This window comes from Saccostrea cucullata, unplaced genomic scaffold (assembly GCF_032062105.1).
Source record: "Saccostrea cucullata isolate Sc308-1 unplaced genomic scaffold, CSIRO_AGI_Scuc_v1 ctg319, whole genome shotgun sequence".
In the NCBI taxonomy this organism is placed as follows: Eukaryota; Metazoa; Mollusca; class Bivalvia; order Ostreida; family Ostreidae; genus Saccostrea; species Saccostrea cuccullata.
The window spans coordinates 1,189,429-1,205,363 of NW_026920610.1; the positions used below are offsets into that span (position 1 = coordinate 1,189,429).

Here is a 15,935-nt window from a genome sequence, read left to right on the forward strand (position 1 = left end):
AATAATAGAATAGAAGTGAGCAACACCACTCCAATCAAGACAATAAGCCATTAACTTAATTTTGGGATTTTCAGAAAAGATTAGAGGAGCTAGATTCAATCAACATTTAAATTATAATTGATTAAATTTAGAAGTACTAGTATCAAATTTTAAATTAAAAATTATCAAAATATTTTTTGAAGTGCATGTCGTGAAAGTTGGTGAAGAAAAAAGTACAAAAAAAGTATTGAATGAGACTTAAATAGCCTGGTAATCCTTTAAGTCGGAAAATTCAGAGCCGTATACAATGTAATACAAACAAAAATAGTAACTGTGAGCACCAGGCTCACTAAATGATACCGCCACCTCACGTATGGTTATAATGGCAAGGTCCATGTTGTATTTGGAGACCCGAAATAAGTTCAGATCAAAACGTAAAATAAGAGGTCAAAATGGCATTATGTATTTAAGAATCTGTGAAACTATCAATAAATGTTTTTCAGTGGTATAAGAGAAGTTGCGGATAAGAGATTGGGGTACCCTTCGATAATAATTTAATTGAAAACAGTAACAAACTATAGATCGCAAAATCATTTTTTTTTTACCTCTCTTCGAATATGGAAAACAATGCCCCCCCCCCCCCCCCCCGCCTCGCTCCAATTCTATAATCATTGTAACAACCCCCCAACCCCCCGTACATAATGCTTTGTTGTAATGTTAAGAAACTTACTTTAATCGTATTGAAAATATATATTTAAAATTTCGACTTGGCTCATTTGTATACATATCTCTCGTATAATCTTATCTCTGTAATATCAGATTCTTAGATTTATCGAGATAGGCCTTCGCCATTGTTTCAGGAATGTAAATCGAACGTAGCCAATTCTCATACATCACGTGACAGGAACCTGTATTTAAACGAAGCGTATACTGTAAATAGTGGTCTGTATGTTAGTTTTGCCGAGTAGGGAGGAGGTCGTTTCTAAATATCAGACATTTAGATATCGTCTTGAAAGTGTAAGTATTTTTGTGATAGAGATACTGGAAATTAGATGTACACAAACGTTGTTAATTCTAAAGGGCTAAAACTGAAACTAATCTTTTATTTACTGTGTCATTCAGTATCAAGATATTTGAGATTTTTTTAAATTTACATGTAGAAATCAATGTAACTGAATCAGAGATCGTATTGATTCAATTGCAGTATTAATTTAATTTGCTGTTTCTTTCTGTCAATATCATTTTGTTATACAGTGCATAATTTGGGGGTAGGGGTGCCATGATCAATCCTTAAGAAAAAATGCAACAAACAAAAGAGAAATAGTCCTTATATCGCTGATTTTTCAGCATCCTTTCCCCTGCTAAGATGGCTGCTTCTGTGGCAGTCAGCCAAACCCAACAGCAGCGGAATGCTGGGGGTAAGCAGAGGATGCTTTCCCATCTGGAGAGCAATAAGGAGAACCTGCCATTTGAGATGCAGTCCACTAAAAAGGAAAATCATATGGAAAGAATGGATGTCAGTCCCTTAAACAGAGGAGAGGTCAAGGGCAAACATATGTCACAGGTACCATTATAAGGGGGACACTTATGACTAAAAAGCAAGAAATATTTGTACTCTGTGAAGCAAAAATTAAAAGGGTATAATTTTTTAATTCAGAATTTCTGTATTGATAGCAAGGAATTTGGTTTACCTATATATCAGGGAAAAGTGCATGTTTAACAAAGTTTTTTTTTTTCACTCAGACAAAGGATCATAAAGACCTTTGACCATGTGACCTCATAATCAAAAAAACTTCATCTTAAATTCTTCTTGAATTAGGGGATGGGGGCACCTGGGTGTTAATCCTTCACATCACTAGGAGGTCATGTTGTGATTAGTTTTTCTAATAAAAAGATGTATGTGTTCCATTGATAAACAAATTACTTTGTCAAAGATGAAATATATGTTCAACAGAGTGACAAAGTCAAGGAGAAAGTAGCATTGAGGGACAGAATCAATGCCCAGCAGTACGGCAAAGGAGGAACCCAGAAGGTCAAGGCCACATCCGGTAAGGCTTAGAAATAAATTAAAGTCAAGGTCATGTCAAGTTCAGCTACATGTATCCATTATCTAGTCAGAGTGACAATGGAAGAGAAATATTGGAAGCTTGAGAGATCTACATTCCCCCACCTAAAAAAAGAAAAACACTAAAAAAAAAGAATCCCTAGATTTAAGCTAAAATTTTGTAGAGGTGAGCTCTGTAATCTTTGATAACCTATGTTTGAGGGATTTCTGTCTCTAGATTCATTATGGGCCAAAAAAGGAGGATTATTGAAGAAGGGAAAGTCGCTTCAGAAGGCTGTGTTCAGTGTCAACAATCCGGAACCCCTAGCTGTGATGGATGATGGTGAGTAGTGGCTATAGTCAACATCCACCATAATAATTCTATTGGGGCAGGGAAATAGGGATAGTATTACGGGCATACACCATAAAGAATTGTAATACAAATTATCAGTTATTAAACTTCAGAAGGTTTTTTTTTCACAAAGATTCACATTCACACATGTTTTGACTGTTTATAGACTTCCTACCCATGGATGTTGATTTTGTTGACCCTTTAGAAAAGATCCGCGAAGTTCAGGTCAAGATCCCAAAGGAAATCCAGGAAATCCAGAGCAAACTGGAGGGTCCATTCAACAATCCAGACTATGCTGAGGATATATACGAGTATCTTCAGGTAAGTGATAAATGTTACAGAAAAAACCTTCACCTCAAAATCAGTTATTAGCGATTTAGTTTGAATCAGTGTAAATGCATTTTTAAAATTGTATGTTTTCTGTGTCAGTTTCTGGAGAGAAGATTTACCTATCCTGATAACTTCCTAAACAACAGTGGAGAAGTCACCCCTCAGATGAGGAGCATCCTGACAGACTGGTTCATACAAGTCCAGGTATCCATATACTGACAGACTGGTTCATACAAGTCCATGTATCCATATATTGACAGACAGGTTCATACAAGTCCAGGTTTTCATATACTAAGCTGACAAACTTGTTCATACAAGTCCAGGTATATCAACATACTGACAGACTGGTTCATACAAGTCCAGGTATCCACATTCTAAACTGGCAGCCTGGGTCATACAAGTCCAGGTATCCATATATACTGACAGACTGGTTCATACAAGTCCAGGTATCCATATACTGACAGACTGGTTCATACAAGTCCAGGTATATCCACATACTGACAGACTGGTTCATACAAGTCCAGGTATCCATATATTGACAGACTGGTTCATACAAGTCCAGATATCCACATATTGACAGGTATCTAAATACTGAACTGACAAACTGGTTCATACAAGTCCAGGTATCCACATACTCAACTGGCAGACTGGTTCATACAAGTCCTTGTATCCATATATTGACAGACAGGTTCATACAGGTACATATACTGAACTGACAGACTGGTTCATACAAGTCCAGGTATTCACATATTGAACTGACAAACTGGTTCATGTAGGTTAAGGTATCCATATACTGAATTGACACACTGGTTCACAGAAGTACAGGTATCCATAGACTTGCAGACTAATTCAAAAGTCTAGATATGCTGCCAAATTTTCAGTGTTTGTTTGATGTGTTAAGGTTCACCAGGAGCTATCCCAGCAGACCTTGCACCTGACTGTAGAGTTAGTGGACCGATTCCTGACTTATCGCAGAATTCCTCTGAACACATTCCAGCTTGTTGGCATTACATGTCTTCTGATTGCAGCCAAGTACAATGAAAGGTTTGCCCCAGAGGTGAGTACTTTGTGTTCAATTCAATTTCAGGACTTTGTTTTTCTTGATACATTATATCTTCAGTATCTTGAGCCTTTTGATTTTTTTTTGGACCATTTTAAGTTTTAAGATATATGAAATTGAATCGAATTGTATATTGTGTGCTTGCACTTTTACTAAAATGGATCAGTTTATCAGTCAGTGTTAACTGGTTGATCGTTGGCTATTACATAATATTTGTGACATTTTTCATAACAAGATGACTCCAATCTAATCAAGTAATCTTAAAGGTACAAGTATGCACAGTTACTGCTGCTGCTGTTTTTCGAAACTTTTGCCTTAAAGTTCTATGACATTTACAAAATTACTCTAACTCTCCGTTTTGATTATAAACAGGTGCAGACCCTATGTTACCTGACTGACAACACGTATGACAAGGAACAGGTACTGAGGATGGAGAGACAGATCCTCAAAACTATCGACTTTGACCTCAATATTGTGGATGTCACGGTTTTCATGGATAAAATCCTTCTGATTGAGAGTGACCTGCCAAAAGAGGTATGGCACTGTATTCAGGGAAAGATGAGGTTTGTTGGGTTTATATTTATCAAGCTCAGACTTTGGAATGCAAGAAACACTCAGCACTTCTTGAACCACAAAATCAAATTCCACAAACAAATAAATTTTTCCTCAAGCCATTTCAAATTTTGACCCAATGTAGAATAAGACATTTTACAGTGAGGCATTAGAAATTGCAATACTTCCTTTTGTCATATTTACTGTGACATCCCTGATATAGTATATATGTAGCATTTCATTACTTTTTCCATATTTACTGAGAAACATACTGATTAGACAGAGATATTGTCTAACATAGTATACAGCATAGCATTATATGATTTCCTTTTGCTGTTCCCTAGATGAGACAGATGACCAAGTATGTCCTTGACCTGACCTTAGTCTCTGATGAGTTTGTTTACAGTGTCCCCTCCATGATGGCATCAGCAGCTATCTGTGTGGCCAGGAAGATCCTGATCCCGGATCAACCCAGTTGGACCCTGGGTCTGTCCTATTTCTCCAGGTACGCTGAGAAGGACCTTGTCCCCTGTATGAAGAAGATGTTGAGTCTATTGATAAAGGCTCCAGACTGCAAATTTCAGGTGAGCCAGAAGGATTTTAGCTTTCAAAACAGTCATTCAATTTAAAATTGAATGTAGAGGTGTATATCTCTTTCCTTTGTAATCTTGTTTTTGAGACATCTATAAAGATAAGAACTATAAATTATTCACTTTTGTGGGATTATGTTTTCTCTGATTGAACTATGTAATATATACTGAAAGGAAAAAGAAACACAGGGTAGCATAATTTTCAATAAAAATTTGACCACATGACCAAAAATTACGAAAATTGGTCAGAAGGGAAATTTAGTTACTGTGCATCAAAATCAGTATTCAGAATTACTCAACCGTAAAATATATGACGTCACGTAGGGAAAACGCTAAAAAGCCCAAAACACGTGCAATTTGATAACAACAAGTTTGTCAACAAATCTTGTTGCATTATTTGATGCATATGAGGTATGCACATCGTTTTTCAATATTAAGAGACATTATGAATTTATTGCAATCTTGGAACAGTTTATGGAAGTCAGTGCCTGGGAAGGACAAGTAACTGATAGGGCCAATGGCCCGCCTCTTCATAAAATGATGGGGCCATTTTGAAACTTATGGGGCCGAAAGAGAATACAATGGGCCATTTTTAAAATTGTCATATTATGAACTTATTCTGTTAGTGCTATGATTTTTCATACATCTCAGACAATAAAATTTATGCAATTAAAACAAAACAAAAAAAATTATTGGATTGCTTTACGTGGAAGTGAAAGCTTCATTTTCTTTGCCCAGGGTTTCAGATTGAAATAAGTAATTACAGGACATCTGGCATATTTACCAGAAAAGTTATAGGCCATTCTGTCCTAAACTTCCTAAAATTATAGGCAAATAGAAAAGTTAAACAAGCTCAGATTTCTGTCCGACTTTTACAAAATAGTCATTTAATTACACAAAATATACAAATATGTATATTAATTTTTCTTTTAATAAGGTGGAAATATTATTTTTTTTCTTTTAAAAAAAAATCAATATATTGAAACAGAATGGGATTTTTTTTAAATTTCATTCAATGGGTATTTTACTTATATTAGTCCCACCTTTCATTAAATGGACATGTATTTATTTCTTGGGATTACAAGTTTTAAAAATAGTAACCCAGAAATAAGACTTGTATCTCTCTTTATATGTATAATTACGTTTACAGATTACCTAGACTATTTTGTTTCCCTTAGTAAAACCTTGCAACATTGTACGTTTCCTGCTATTAGTCTGACCCCATATTCAATCATGGCGGTAAAAATATCAACATGGCATGGATTCCTTTGATGTTTTAAACATTAATCATTACTTTTATGCTCCGTACGTTTGGGTTTGGAAATAAAATTATAGAGTATTTTGTCAAGATCTATTTATACCCAAATATCACTGGATAATTGAATCGGCAGTTTCAGAAAGTAGAGAAAATCGGATCTGAATTGGGGAAAAATTATACGACTGGTCTTTACATAGAGAAGTTAATCGTTTTTGGGGATGCGCCTCATGGCGCAGCGCACCATTATTACATTGCGCCATTTTTCGGCAGTATGCGCATATGGCGCATGGCGCGGCCCCTTCCCAGGCCCTGGGAAGTTCAATGGGGTCTTGTTTTCGAATTGCCTAATTAATGAAAAAGGCAACAACGGTTTACTAAGTTGTCTCTTGTAAATTTTCCCCCATAAAACATTTTACCCGTTGTCAGAGAGGGTCTGGAGTGGTTTTCAATCAACCGTGACTATGACGATAACGCGAAACAGAGCCATGTTACGAGCGGATTATTCGTCCTGCCATCTCTTAAATCGCCACCTTACTACCACAAAAACAGCCACTTATAGAGTAGACGATTATAATCATTACATTCATACGAAATTTGAAAGAAAACAATTCCGCAATTTGGCTTTTTGAGCCAGTCAACTTACTGTTGTATCACTGGCGCATGCGCGCGCCGTTTGACTTATTTTTTTGTATGGTTACCCATGCTAAATATAGCCAGGGTTTGAAAGATAAACACTCTGATGAAATACCATGCAAAGGAGAAATAAGACTATGACAGATGCACGAGATAGACACTGAAGATAATGAGAGTTTTCGATTTTCACTTTAGGAGGGTATCGTCATTTGAGCTTCAATAACTCATGAATAATTAGACAAAATCATATGTGAATTTGGTTATATCTTTTTGAAAGGTGATTTTAAAAGTTAGATAGGAAAACTAACAAGTATTTTAAGGAAAACAAATTTAATTAACCTCAAAAGTTTACCCTGCGTTTCTTTTTCCTTTCAGTATATATTATACAGTAAAACTCAGTTTCAGCAAAGTCACTGGTACCTTTGAAATTACTTTTCTATATCCATAATTTGTTATATATATATATAAGGAATTCATTAAATTCATATAGCTGGGGATCCAAGTAAACTTCCCTATATCCATGAATTCCCAATATCCGTGTTCGTACTTAACGTGTTTTACTGTATATACGTGTACATATGAAATTATTAATTTGTTGGTTTCTTCAAACATTGCGAGCAGTGAATTAAAAAAATTAAACCCCTTCAGATGACCACCTGCAGCTGGTAAAAGGATATAAATTTTGATTTCAAATCACTTTGTTTTGCAGGGAGCCCAAGTGAAGTACTCAAGTGAATCATGCTGTAGGATCAGCCAACACCCAAATCTAAAGACCCACCTAGAAGATATACTTCAGGAACTGACTGAGAAGGAGGAAAGTTAGATCGGGTCATAGTATTATCTAGTGGGTCAGGAGTCATGCCTTACAATGTCTAGTGGGTCAGGTGTCAGGTCTAACAATGTATAGTGGATCAAGGATCATGTGTGACAATTTCTTGTGGGTCAGGAGTCAGGTCAAACAATGTGTAGTAGGTCAATGGTCAGGTCTATCAATGTTTAATAGGTCAAGGGTCAGGTGTCACAATGTGTAACAGGTCAAGGGTCAGGTGTTAAAATTTCTAGTTGGTCAGAGGTCAAGTCAAACAATGCATAGTGGGTAAGGATCGTGTATTACAATTTCTAATGGATCAGGAGTAAGGTCCAACAATGTGTAGTAGGTCAAGGATCATGTGTTGCAATTTCTAGTGGGTCAGGGGTCAGGTCTAACAATATCTAATGGGTCAGGTGTTACAATTTTTAGTGGGTCAGGGGTCATGTCTATAGTGGGTCAAGGGTCAGGTGTTGAATTTCTAATGGATCAGTGGTCTGGTCTATCAATCTCTAGTGTTTCAAGATGTTACAATTTCTAGGGGGTCAGGGGTCAGGTTTGACATTGTCTAATGGGTCAAGAGTCAGGTCAAACAATGTGTAGTAGGTCAAGTGTAACAACTTCTAGTGGGTCAAGGTCAAAGGACAATATCTAGTGGGTCAGGGCTGGCAACCTCCCTAGCAAAAATACCTGAAGCAGTAGGAGAGACAACAAGCAACTTATTTAGAGGTTAAGTAATGCATAATAATTTTTCAGCTCTGAAAAGAAAAAAAACAGCAAAGAGAATGAAATACTTACAAAATATATTTCAGGTTTAAAGTTGAAGTCATAACCATGTCCAGTGAATAAATTTGTAGAGTTTAATATATCTAAAGAATCTTTAATTGTTCTGATAATGAATATCATGTTATTCTGTAAAGGTTAAAAACTTATGAATTTGTTGTTGCATGGATGCAGTGTAAGAAGTTTTGTTGCAAAGATCTCAAATGCTTTGTGATGTGAATGTAAATTGATGTATTTTTATACAAATGATTGAATGCATTATACATATTGTGAGCCCTTTTGCTCTGATCACTGTTTTGATGTGTTTATATGCACTTACTTTTTTCTACATTTGTTTACCATGGGTTTTAGGGGAGGGGATTTTTTTTTTGTAAACTTTTTTTCATTTGTATTGAATTTTTTGATATACAATATACATATGTTAAAAAAAAATAAATTAACTTTCACAATAAAAAGTTTTCTTTAAAATACTGTAAACCAACTTTTATTCGCGTGCTAGAAATTTTCGCGAAAGCCTCGTAATTGCGAATATTTCTCACTGTGAACCGGTCCTTAAAGTCTCTGTGTCAATGAAATACAGATTTTAAAAAAGCTTAATCGCGAAAATTAATAGTCACAAAGGAGTTTACCCCTGGTAAATCTCAAAATAAGGTCGTTGTGAATAAAAGTTGGTTTACAGTACAATCTTTGTTACATAGTGTTTTGAGTCAATCCTTTGAAGGTGTGTCAGTATAAAACTACACATTATGTATAAAGGTTTAAGCACATGGAGAGAATCAAACATTGCTTTGCATGATCAGTAGACCGTTTCACAGTAACTGCGGTTACTGTTCTTTTGCAGGGCAAAATGATATAGTTTGGTGAAATATGATGTAAAAGTAATTGTTAAATATATGTCGTTTAATTATCTCTCAACAAAAACTTCGCCAAAAGTTATTATTTTGCCCTGCAAAAGAGTAGTACCGCATTTACCGTGAAAAGGCTAATTATCATTTCAGCAGTATATACATGTATCCATTAAAAAAATTGATATAGTCTTAATTTGCTTACATAAGTGATAGAACATATTCAGAATACATAGAACTTTCAGAATAATTTTTTCATGTAGTTGGGGTGGAATTTAAGGTAATAGTTTCCTTAATTTAGTGTACAAGGGAAATCTAAAAATCCTGGGAGGTTAATGGCTTATGTCATGATCTCTCTCTCTCTTTTTCTCTCTCTCTCTGATATTTATTTAGGTGACTGTGCATGGAAAAAATGTTCTCTCTCTCTCTCTCTTTTATTTAAATCTGTGCATGGAAAAATATGCTTTAAAGAACAAGATAAGTTCATTAGAGTAATTTTAAAATTATTTAAAACCAATGCTCCTTTTCTGAACATAAAAAATGTCAGAAATTATGGATTTTAATTACTACATATATACACAACCGCAAGAGGCAGATAATATAATGAAATTAGTCTCGATCTTTTAAAAGCAATAATAAGAGAAGTCCATGTACATGCAAAACTATAATTACATGTATGCATCTGGGATATCCTCATCGTCGGAAACCCATGGGTGATCTCGTCTTTACTATTATCACCCGTGGGTTTCCGACAATGGGATATCCTATATCATACTGCTAATGTGAAGAAAATCTAGATATGGATATACTACTCATGCTACTAGACCTTACAGCTGAAAAAAATGTATCATTAAAAAAAAAAATAATACTGAAATGTTGTTCACAGAAGATGTATGTCTGAATCAGTAAGTCACTGAATAAGAATGCAATTTAGTATGGAGTTATCTCCCTTGAAACGCATTTTTATTTTCATTCCTCGAACCCTGTTTTTAAGAAAACTAACATCCTCTTTTCTTGTGATAATGAATCAGTGTTTATAAAGAGATAGTATGAAAAATTGTCATCGATATTCTAACCAATTTTCACATTAATACTTAAATTCCGAATTAATTGTATCCGTTACGGAAGGGTTTAACGTTTAGGTGATCTTTTCAACATCCTGAGTAGAGGCATGGCTGGAAAACTTGACAATGCCAATCCACTGATTTTTGAACAGAGTAAAGAGAGACAGGTGATACCTGAAGAGGAAGACGATGATGTAGCTGATAGAATAGACGACAGAGAAGTTTTTGGTAGAGGAGAATCACATAAATTTTAATTTTTTTTTTACAGAACTTTAAGTCAAGACTAATCAGTCTAGACGAACTCCTAAAACGGCGTTAACGGAAGTGAGAATTTCAGTCCAGAAAAGACTCCAAAAAAAGAGTCCAACGCATGCGCAGTTATATAAAAAACGGTGAAAAATCGTGAAAAGTGGGCTCTTATAAAAAGTGTTTTTGCAAAAAATTGGATTACCTTACAATAATGTAAGTTCTCAGAAATGATTAATAATAAATGGTTTTAGAGAACGTATTTGTTAGAATTTTGATTTCATGTGCAAATAGTTTTTAATTTCAAGTCAAAGTTGACCAACTTCGAGGAGCCAGACATCGTACAAGTAGGATACAAAATACAAATTAAACAGTCGTAATCTTATGAAAACATCTCTGTGGTTGATGATTTGTTTGTAGTGACTAAGTTAGTCATTTTAGAACTACTTTTACTGATTTTAGATGTTTATTTTGTAAGTAAGGAACGCTGGCGAATTTTCATTTGGAATTTCCTCTGTCTTTCATGTCTATCGTGTACGAATGAATTTCAGCATGTTTAGATAAGCAATTAGCAACTGCATTGTAAATACATCTTACCAATAATAAAAAAAGTACTGAATTGATGGTTTTAATCATAAATAGAGTCGATCAGGTGACAGTTACATGAGAATCCATTCAGTTTCCACATTTCCTCCGAGGCTTTTTTGAAGAAAGTTCACGTTTCAAGTTAGATCAAATACAAAGAAAAATAAACGTTTGGGAATTAAATATATAATAAAAGGGAAAAATATGTAAAATTGAACAATGCAATATATATGTTGTAACTGTTAAACATTGACCGAATTTTTACCTATTTGTAATACGTCATATAATCCTGTATGACATCTGAATATTGAGAGCGTTAGTTATCACCATCGCTATATACCTAATGTTTTCACAAATGAATAGATATAATCATGAAAACATTTTTAGAATTATAATCTATGAGTTTAAGAACTTAAAAAAATCATTCTTTTAAAATTACGGTTAAAAAGTCTTCTCAAATCGAACCTGTTAATATCTCTGCTCCGACGCCAAAATTGTGCGGTTTTTCATAAAAAAAAAAAAACAAAAAAACAACGATATATAAGTGTCTTAGAAGTAAAATTTAAGCATCTTTATAGTAGGAATGACATAAAATTTAAATCAAGGTGACAATAAATTAAGTTAGAAAATTAATTCTTACCGATGATATATCCCAAATCACTATTATTCAAGAATACAGAGCGATAAATAAGTCAATAACCACTTAATAATTTAATGGGTACAATTATTTATTTAAAAGAAAAATTGAAATCCAGTCAGAGTTTACTAAATACAGCCATTATTAAATTTTATCCATCGTTTTTTTTTTTGCCGCAATGCATGACGGAGCCAAACTTTAAGTTCAAGACTGCTAATGCTTTTTTTAATCCATGAAAACTGGTTTTGATATAAAACAGTAGCGGATTCGGGGAGGAGGAGGCGGAAAAAAAAACCGAACATTGATTTTTTTTTTTTTACAAGTGTCATTGTATCATTTTGTTGCATTGATAAGACTCTAATAAACTCGAATCCATTGTTCTGTACAACAGTGAAATATACATCAACCCGAACCTCCACCTATGGGAGGGGGACACCCCTCCCATGTCCTCCCCCTTCGGGCCTCAACAAATAATTGATTTTCCCAAGAATATGCTTACGTCTCCATTAATTTATTTGCAAAAGCTAAAGATCATATGATCATGAAATTTTAAGAAGCGTAGATTTAGAACCTACTCTATCATATTACTTGCGCCATACGTCCACTAGCATAGTAGCAACAGATGAGGAAATAGCTATGATGATAGCACATGATTTGTATTCAAGGTTCCTAATATAATACCCATTGTCTCAGTGTTCGAAATAAGTGTCGGTCCTGCACCAACGTACAAACGGAAGGACTCTGATCATGTATATTATGACTAAATGGGTCCTTGAAATGATTTTGGGCCGATGATGATTTGCCAAGAAAGAAGGCCTACAAAAATATGTTTCTTTCCTATAACCCGAATGACACATTCAAATTGCTACCATATCTGTGCCGGTTTCAATCAGCTGATGCATTTTTTTTATAAAGAATGTTAATTGTAGCTTTGGTTGAAATGTAAATATGTCATCCTAGTCAACCTTCACATAAATATGAAGAGGCATGATCATTTTTATATCATCTAGCATTTCCTCCCCCAATTTGTTTAGCTTCATTTTCTATCGCAAGACAGCCATGTTGGGTGTCTACTGTAAATATCCCACCTGGTTACTTCAGTCCTTGGATGTTTGGCACTATTTGTTTAGGTATTTAGGGAAAGTGAAAATTAATGTTTAAAATGGACATTTTATTATGCTTCAGTATGTGAGATAGTACATTAGGCAAAAAAAAAAACAACTACAGACAGACCCTTTTTTTTTTTGAGGGGGGGGAGGGGTATTACAGGGAAAAAAAGTATCTGTTTACAGTAATATTAACATATTTTTTTGTTGTTAAAAAACATGATTTTTTTATGGATAAGGAATCGATAAACTTACAAAGATTGTCAAAGTTTATTTTCCCAAAATATTTGATGGTATTATTTTTGGGCCTATGCTGCCTTGGAAGGACTTGTGAAGACCCTTTATCAGTGGCTTAATTTGGACCCACAGAAAATAATTCGGAATTTCAAACACTGCACTGTCTGATTCATAAAATTTTTACCTTTAATGAAGTTATAAACCATGCTCCCTCATTTATTCTGAAAACTTTTCATTTCTAGATATGATAAGAACCATCAATGATCCTGAACACCCTTTAACCTTGGAGGAGCTAAATGTGGTGGAAAATGCTCGAGTCAAAGTAAGTTCTCTTGATGTCATAAAAAATGGTATTATCATAGATAACTTAGAATGTCATTTGCCTCTTTTTTTACCTATAAAGAACCAATCATGTGTAATTGCTCAGATAACCAGCAGTTAACAAAATAAATCTACTTCTGCCTTCTCATAAAGTGTTGGTGATCTGATTTATGTCGTTAGGTTAGATATTTTATGGGGAAAGGAATGACAGCATAAATGACTTTTGTTTGCATTCAGATTTGCTTTTTGTAGGTAGATGATGAAAACAGTCATGTTGGTATAGAATTTACTCCCACAATTCCACACTGCAGTATGGCTACATTGATAGGTCTGTCTATACGAGTCAAACTACTTCGATCTCTGCCACCCCGTTTTAAGGTATCAGTATTATTACAAGGAGTGAACTACAAGAAAGGGAGCATATTATGTTTGCTTTATTTATTGAGAACTAGAAAATTGGAACTAGAAAGTAGATAGATACAAGTAATCAAAATCATAGAGTCTTCTTCAAAATTTTGATAGAATTATTGTTGCCAGCACATTTTCAGACTGATACTAAAGCATGCTTTAAATGGGTTTCTGAATAACTCAGGTCACAGAGTTGTTAAACATTCCCAAATCTTGGGTTTGAATTTTGCTAGATATATAAAAAAAATTACTGTATGCAATACATTATTTTCATGAATGTGGGTTACTGTTGTTTAAAATTTATGCTAAAAAATATTTGCATAAATGACATTTCCTCAAGCAGACTGGTTCATGTAATTATGCAAAAGTAAAGTTACTATGAATTAAAAGCGATATACAGGATTAGAATTTTTTTTATTTCCCTTGCAAATGAGTTTCATTTTCTAAATGTGTGTTCAGTAAAATTTGCATATTAATGAGAAACTTTAAAATACATACTCTGTATTTATGCATTTAAAATAGGTTGATGTTTCCATTACCCCAGGAACCCATGCATCTGAAGTTGCAGGTACTCTATCTTTAATGTCAGACTTAGTCATCATGAATCATTTAATATGTCTATTATCTTGTAGTTATCAAAATAACACATTATGCTAATGCGTGTTAGCTTAAAAATATTAATTATAGCCATTTGAATGTTTTATGAGCTATTGATCTGTATCAAACTAGTTATATTTTAATGATGAAAAAACCTTTATTATTAAAAGTATCATTACTAAAAGTATTAAAGGAAGCAGTAATAGTACATGGTATGACATGATATTCAAGGTTACCATGTTTTTAAAGTACTATCTGTTGTACATATGTTTCTTTAGTTGGAATTGTCAAGAATTTTCGCCCATGGAATAATAAATTATACATTGCATGCGTACATATATTTAATATTTTCTTGTTCTAACAGTAAACAAACAGCTGGCAGACAAGGAGAGAGTGGCCGCTGCATTAGAGAACACCCATCTCCTGGAGGTTGTTAATCAGTGCTTAGCAACAAGAAAATGATGTCACAGACATGAGCACAAAATGTTTCCTTATTTAGCCTTCATTTTCAAAGACTAGAAACTGAAACTGTTTAGAAGTTATCCTTGTTTCAAGGTTAGAGACAGACTTATCTGAGTAAGAAGACTGTTTCATTTAAAATGTAAGAAAAAAAAAGTGGAATGAAAACTGTGTGTCAATCCATATTCGTTGAAAAGAGATGCTGAATAGAGCTGGCCTACTCAAAAACAAATTGGTGACATTAATCATTAGAATGTTACCTGTTTACATATTTCTTAATAATATTCTGTCAATGCAGATGTATATACATGTATATAAAATATGAAGATGTATGAATTATTTGCATATGTACAATAAAATGTACAGTTTATGTTGAAAATGCTTGGGTCATACATTTCTCAACCTGTATACGCACAATTTTGTTGCATTGTGTAATGGTATGCACAGAGAGAGATCTCGAGAGAGAGATCATTTTGCACTTTAAAGTTTTTTAATTAGAAGTCAAACACCAAAAGTAACATTTTATTCTTCTCAAAATTTGTTCTGAAGAAAGAAGCAGGTCAGATTATGCACATGAAACATGTTTAAAACAAGTCATTTCTGCTGGTAATTAGAAGCCTTAAACGAGAATTTAGTCCAGTAAAATATGTCTAATGCTTCATTCTTTTCCTACATAATTACTACACATCTTTAAAGTCTGGGAAAATTTAAGCTTAAATCAATTTTGACATAATGGATCTAGCACCAAAAAGACAGTCTAAAGTCATTTACTAGATCATATTTACATCCACTGAATATTTCCTTCTTTATTTCTTAAGAAAACCCATTGCGTTCATCACTGCATGAACTACATTATAGGCATATCACCTGTACAGATTTCTTGATCAGTGGCTATTCCATCAATGAAACGTTCAAAGACGTTCGCATCATTAACACAATAATTAATATTTTTAATCCTACTTAAAATGATAATTTAAACAGATATAAATATAAACAATAAAATGCACCAAAAAGACAGAAAAAATTTACATAACCCGCTTA

The 15,935-nt window shown here is 34.0% G+C and overlaps 2 protein-coding genes across 3 annotated transcripts; both read left to right on the forward strand.

The window, feature by feature from the left end:
• Window positions 1-1,332: 1,332 nt before the first annotated feature.
• Window positions 1,333-8,811, forward strand: LOC134253778 (G2/mitotic-specific cyclin-B-like). Of its 2 annotated transcripts, XR_009989172.1 has the most exons (10): window positions 1,333-1,543; window positions 1,934-2,027; window positions 2,262-2,366; window positions 2,542-2,696; window positions 2,805-2,909; window positions 3,607-3,762; window positions 4,138-4,299; window positions 4,662-4,901; window positions 7,508-7,967; window positions 8,023-8,811. XR_009989172.1 is itself a non-coding variant. In XM_062736369.1 (9 exons), exons 1-9 carry the CDS (start codon window positions 1,346-1,348, stop codon window positions 7,619-7,621), a joined length of 1,329 nt encoding a protein of 442 aa, XP_062592353.1. In that variant the 5' UTR covers window positions 1,333-1,345; the 3' UTR covers window positions 7,622-8,811. The 2 variants fall into 2 exon arrangements, 1 of the variants encoding a protein (XP_062592353.1); XM_062736369.1 differs by having other exon boundaries at window positions 7,508-8,811.
• Window positions 8,812-10,383: 1,572 nt separating this feature from the next.
• Window positions 10,384-15,273, forward strand: LOC134253233 (cytosolic iron-sulfur assembly component 2B-like). The gene is made up of 5 exons (XM_062735750.1): window positions 10,384-10,526; window positions 13,352-13,431; window positions 13,683-13,808; window positions 14,361-14,406; window positions 14,800-15,273. The coding sequence occupies exons 1-5, from the start codon at window positions 10,406-10,408 to the stop codon at window positions 14,895-14,897; spliced, it is 471 nt and encodes a 156-aa protein (XP_062591734.1). The 5' UTR covers window positions 10,384-10,405; the 3' UTR covers window positions 14,898-15,273.
• Window positions 15,274-15,935: the final 662 nt, after the last annotated feature.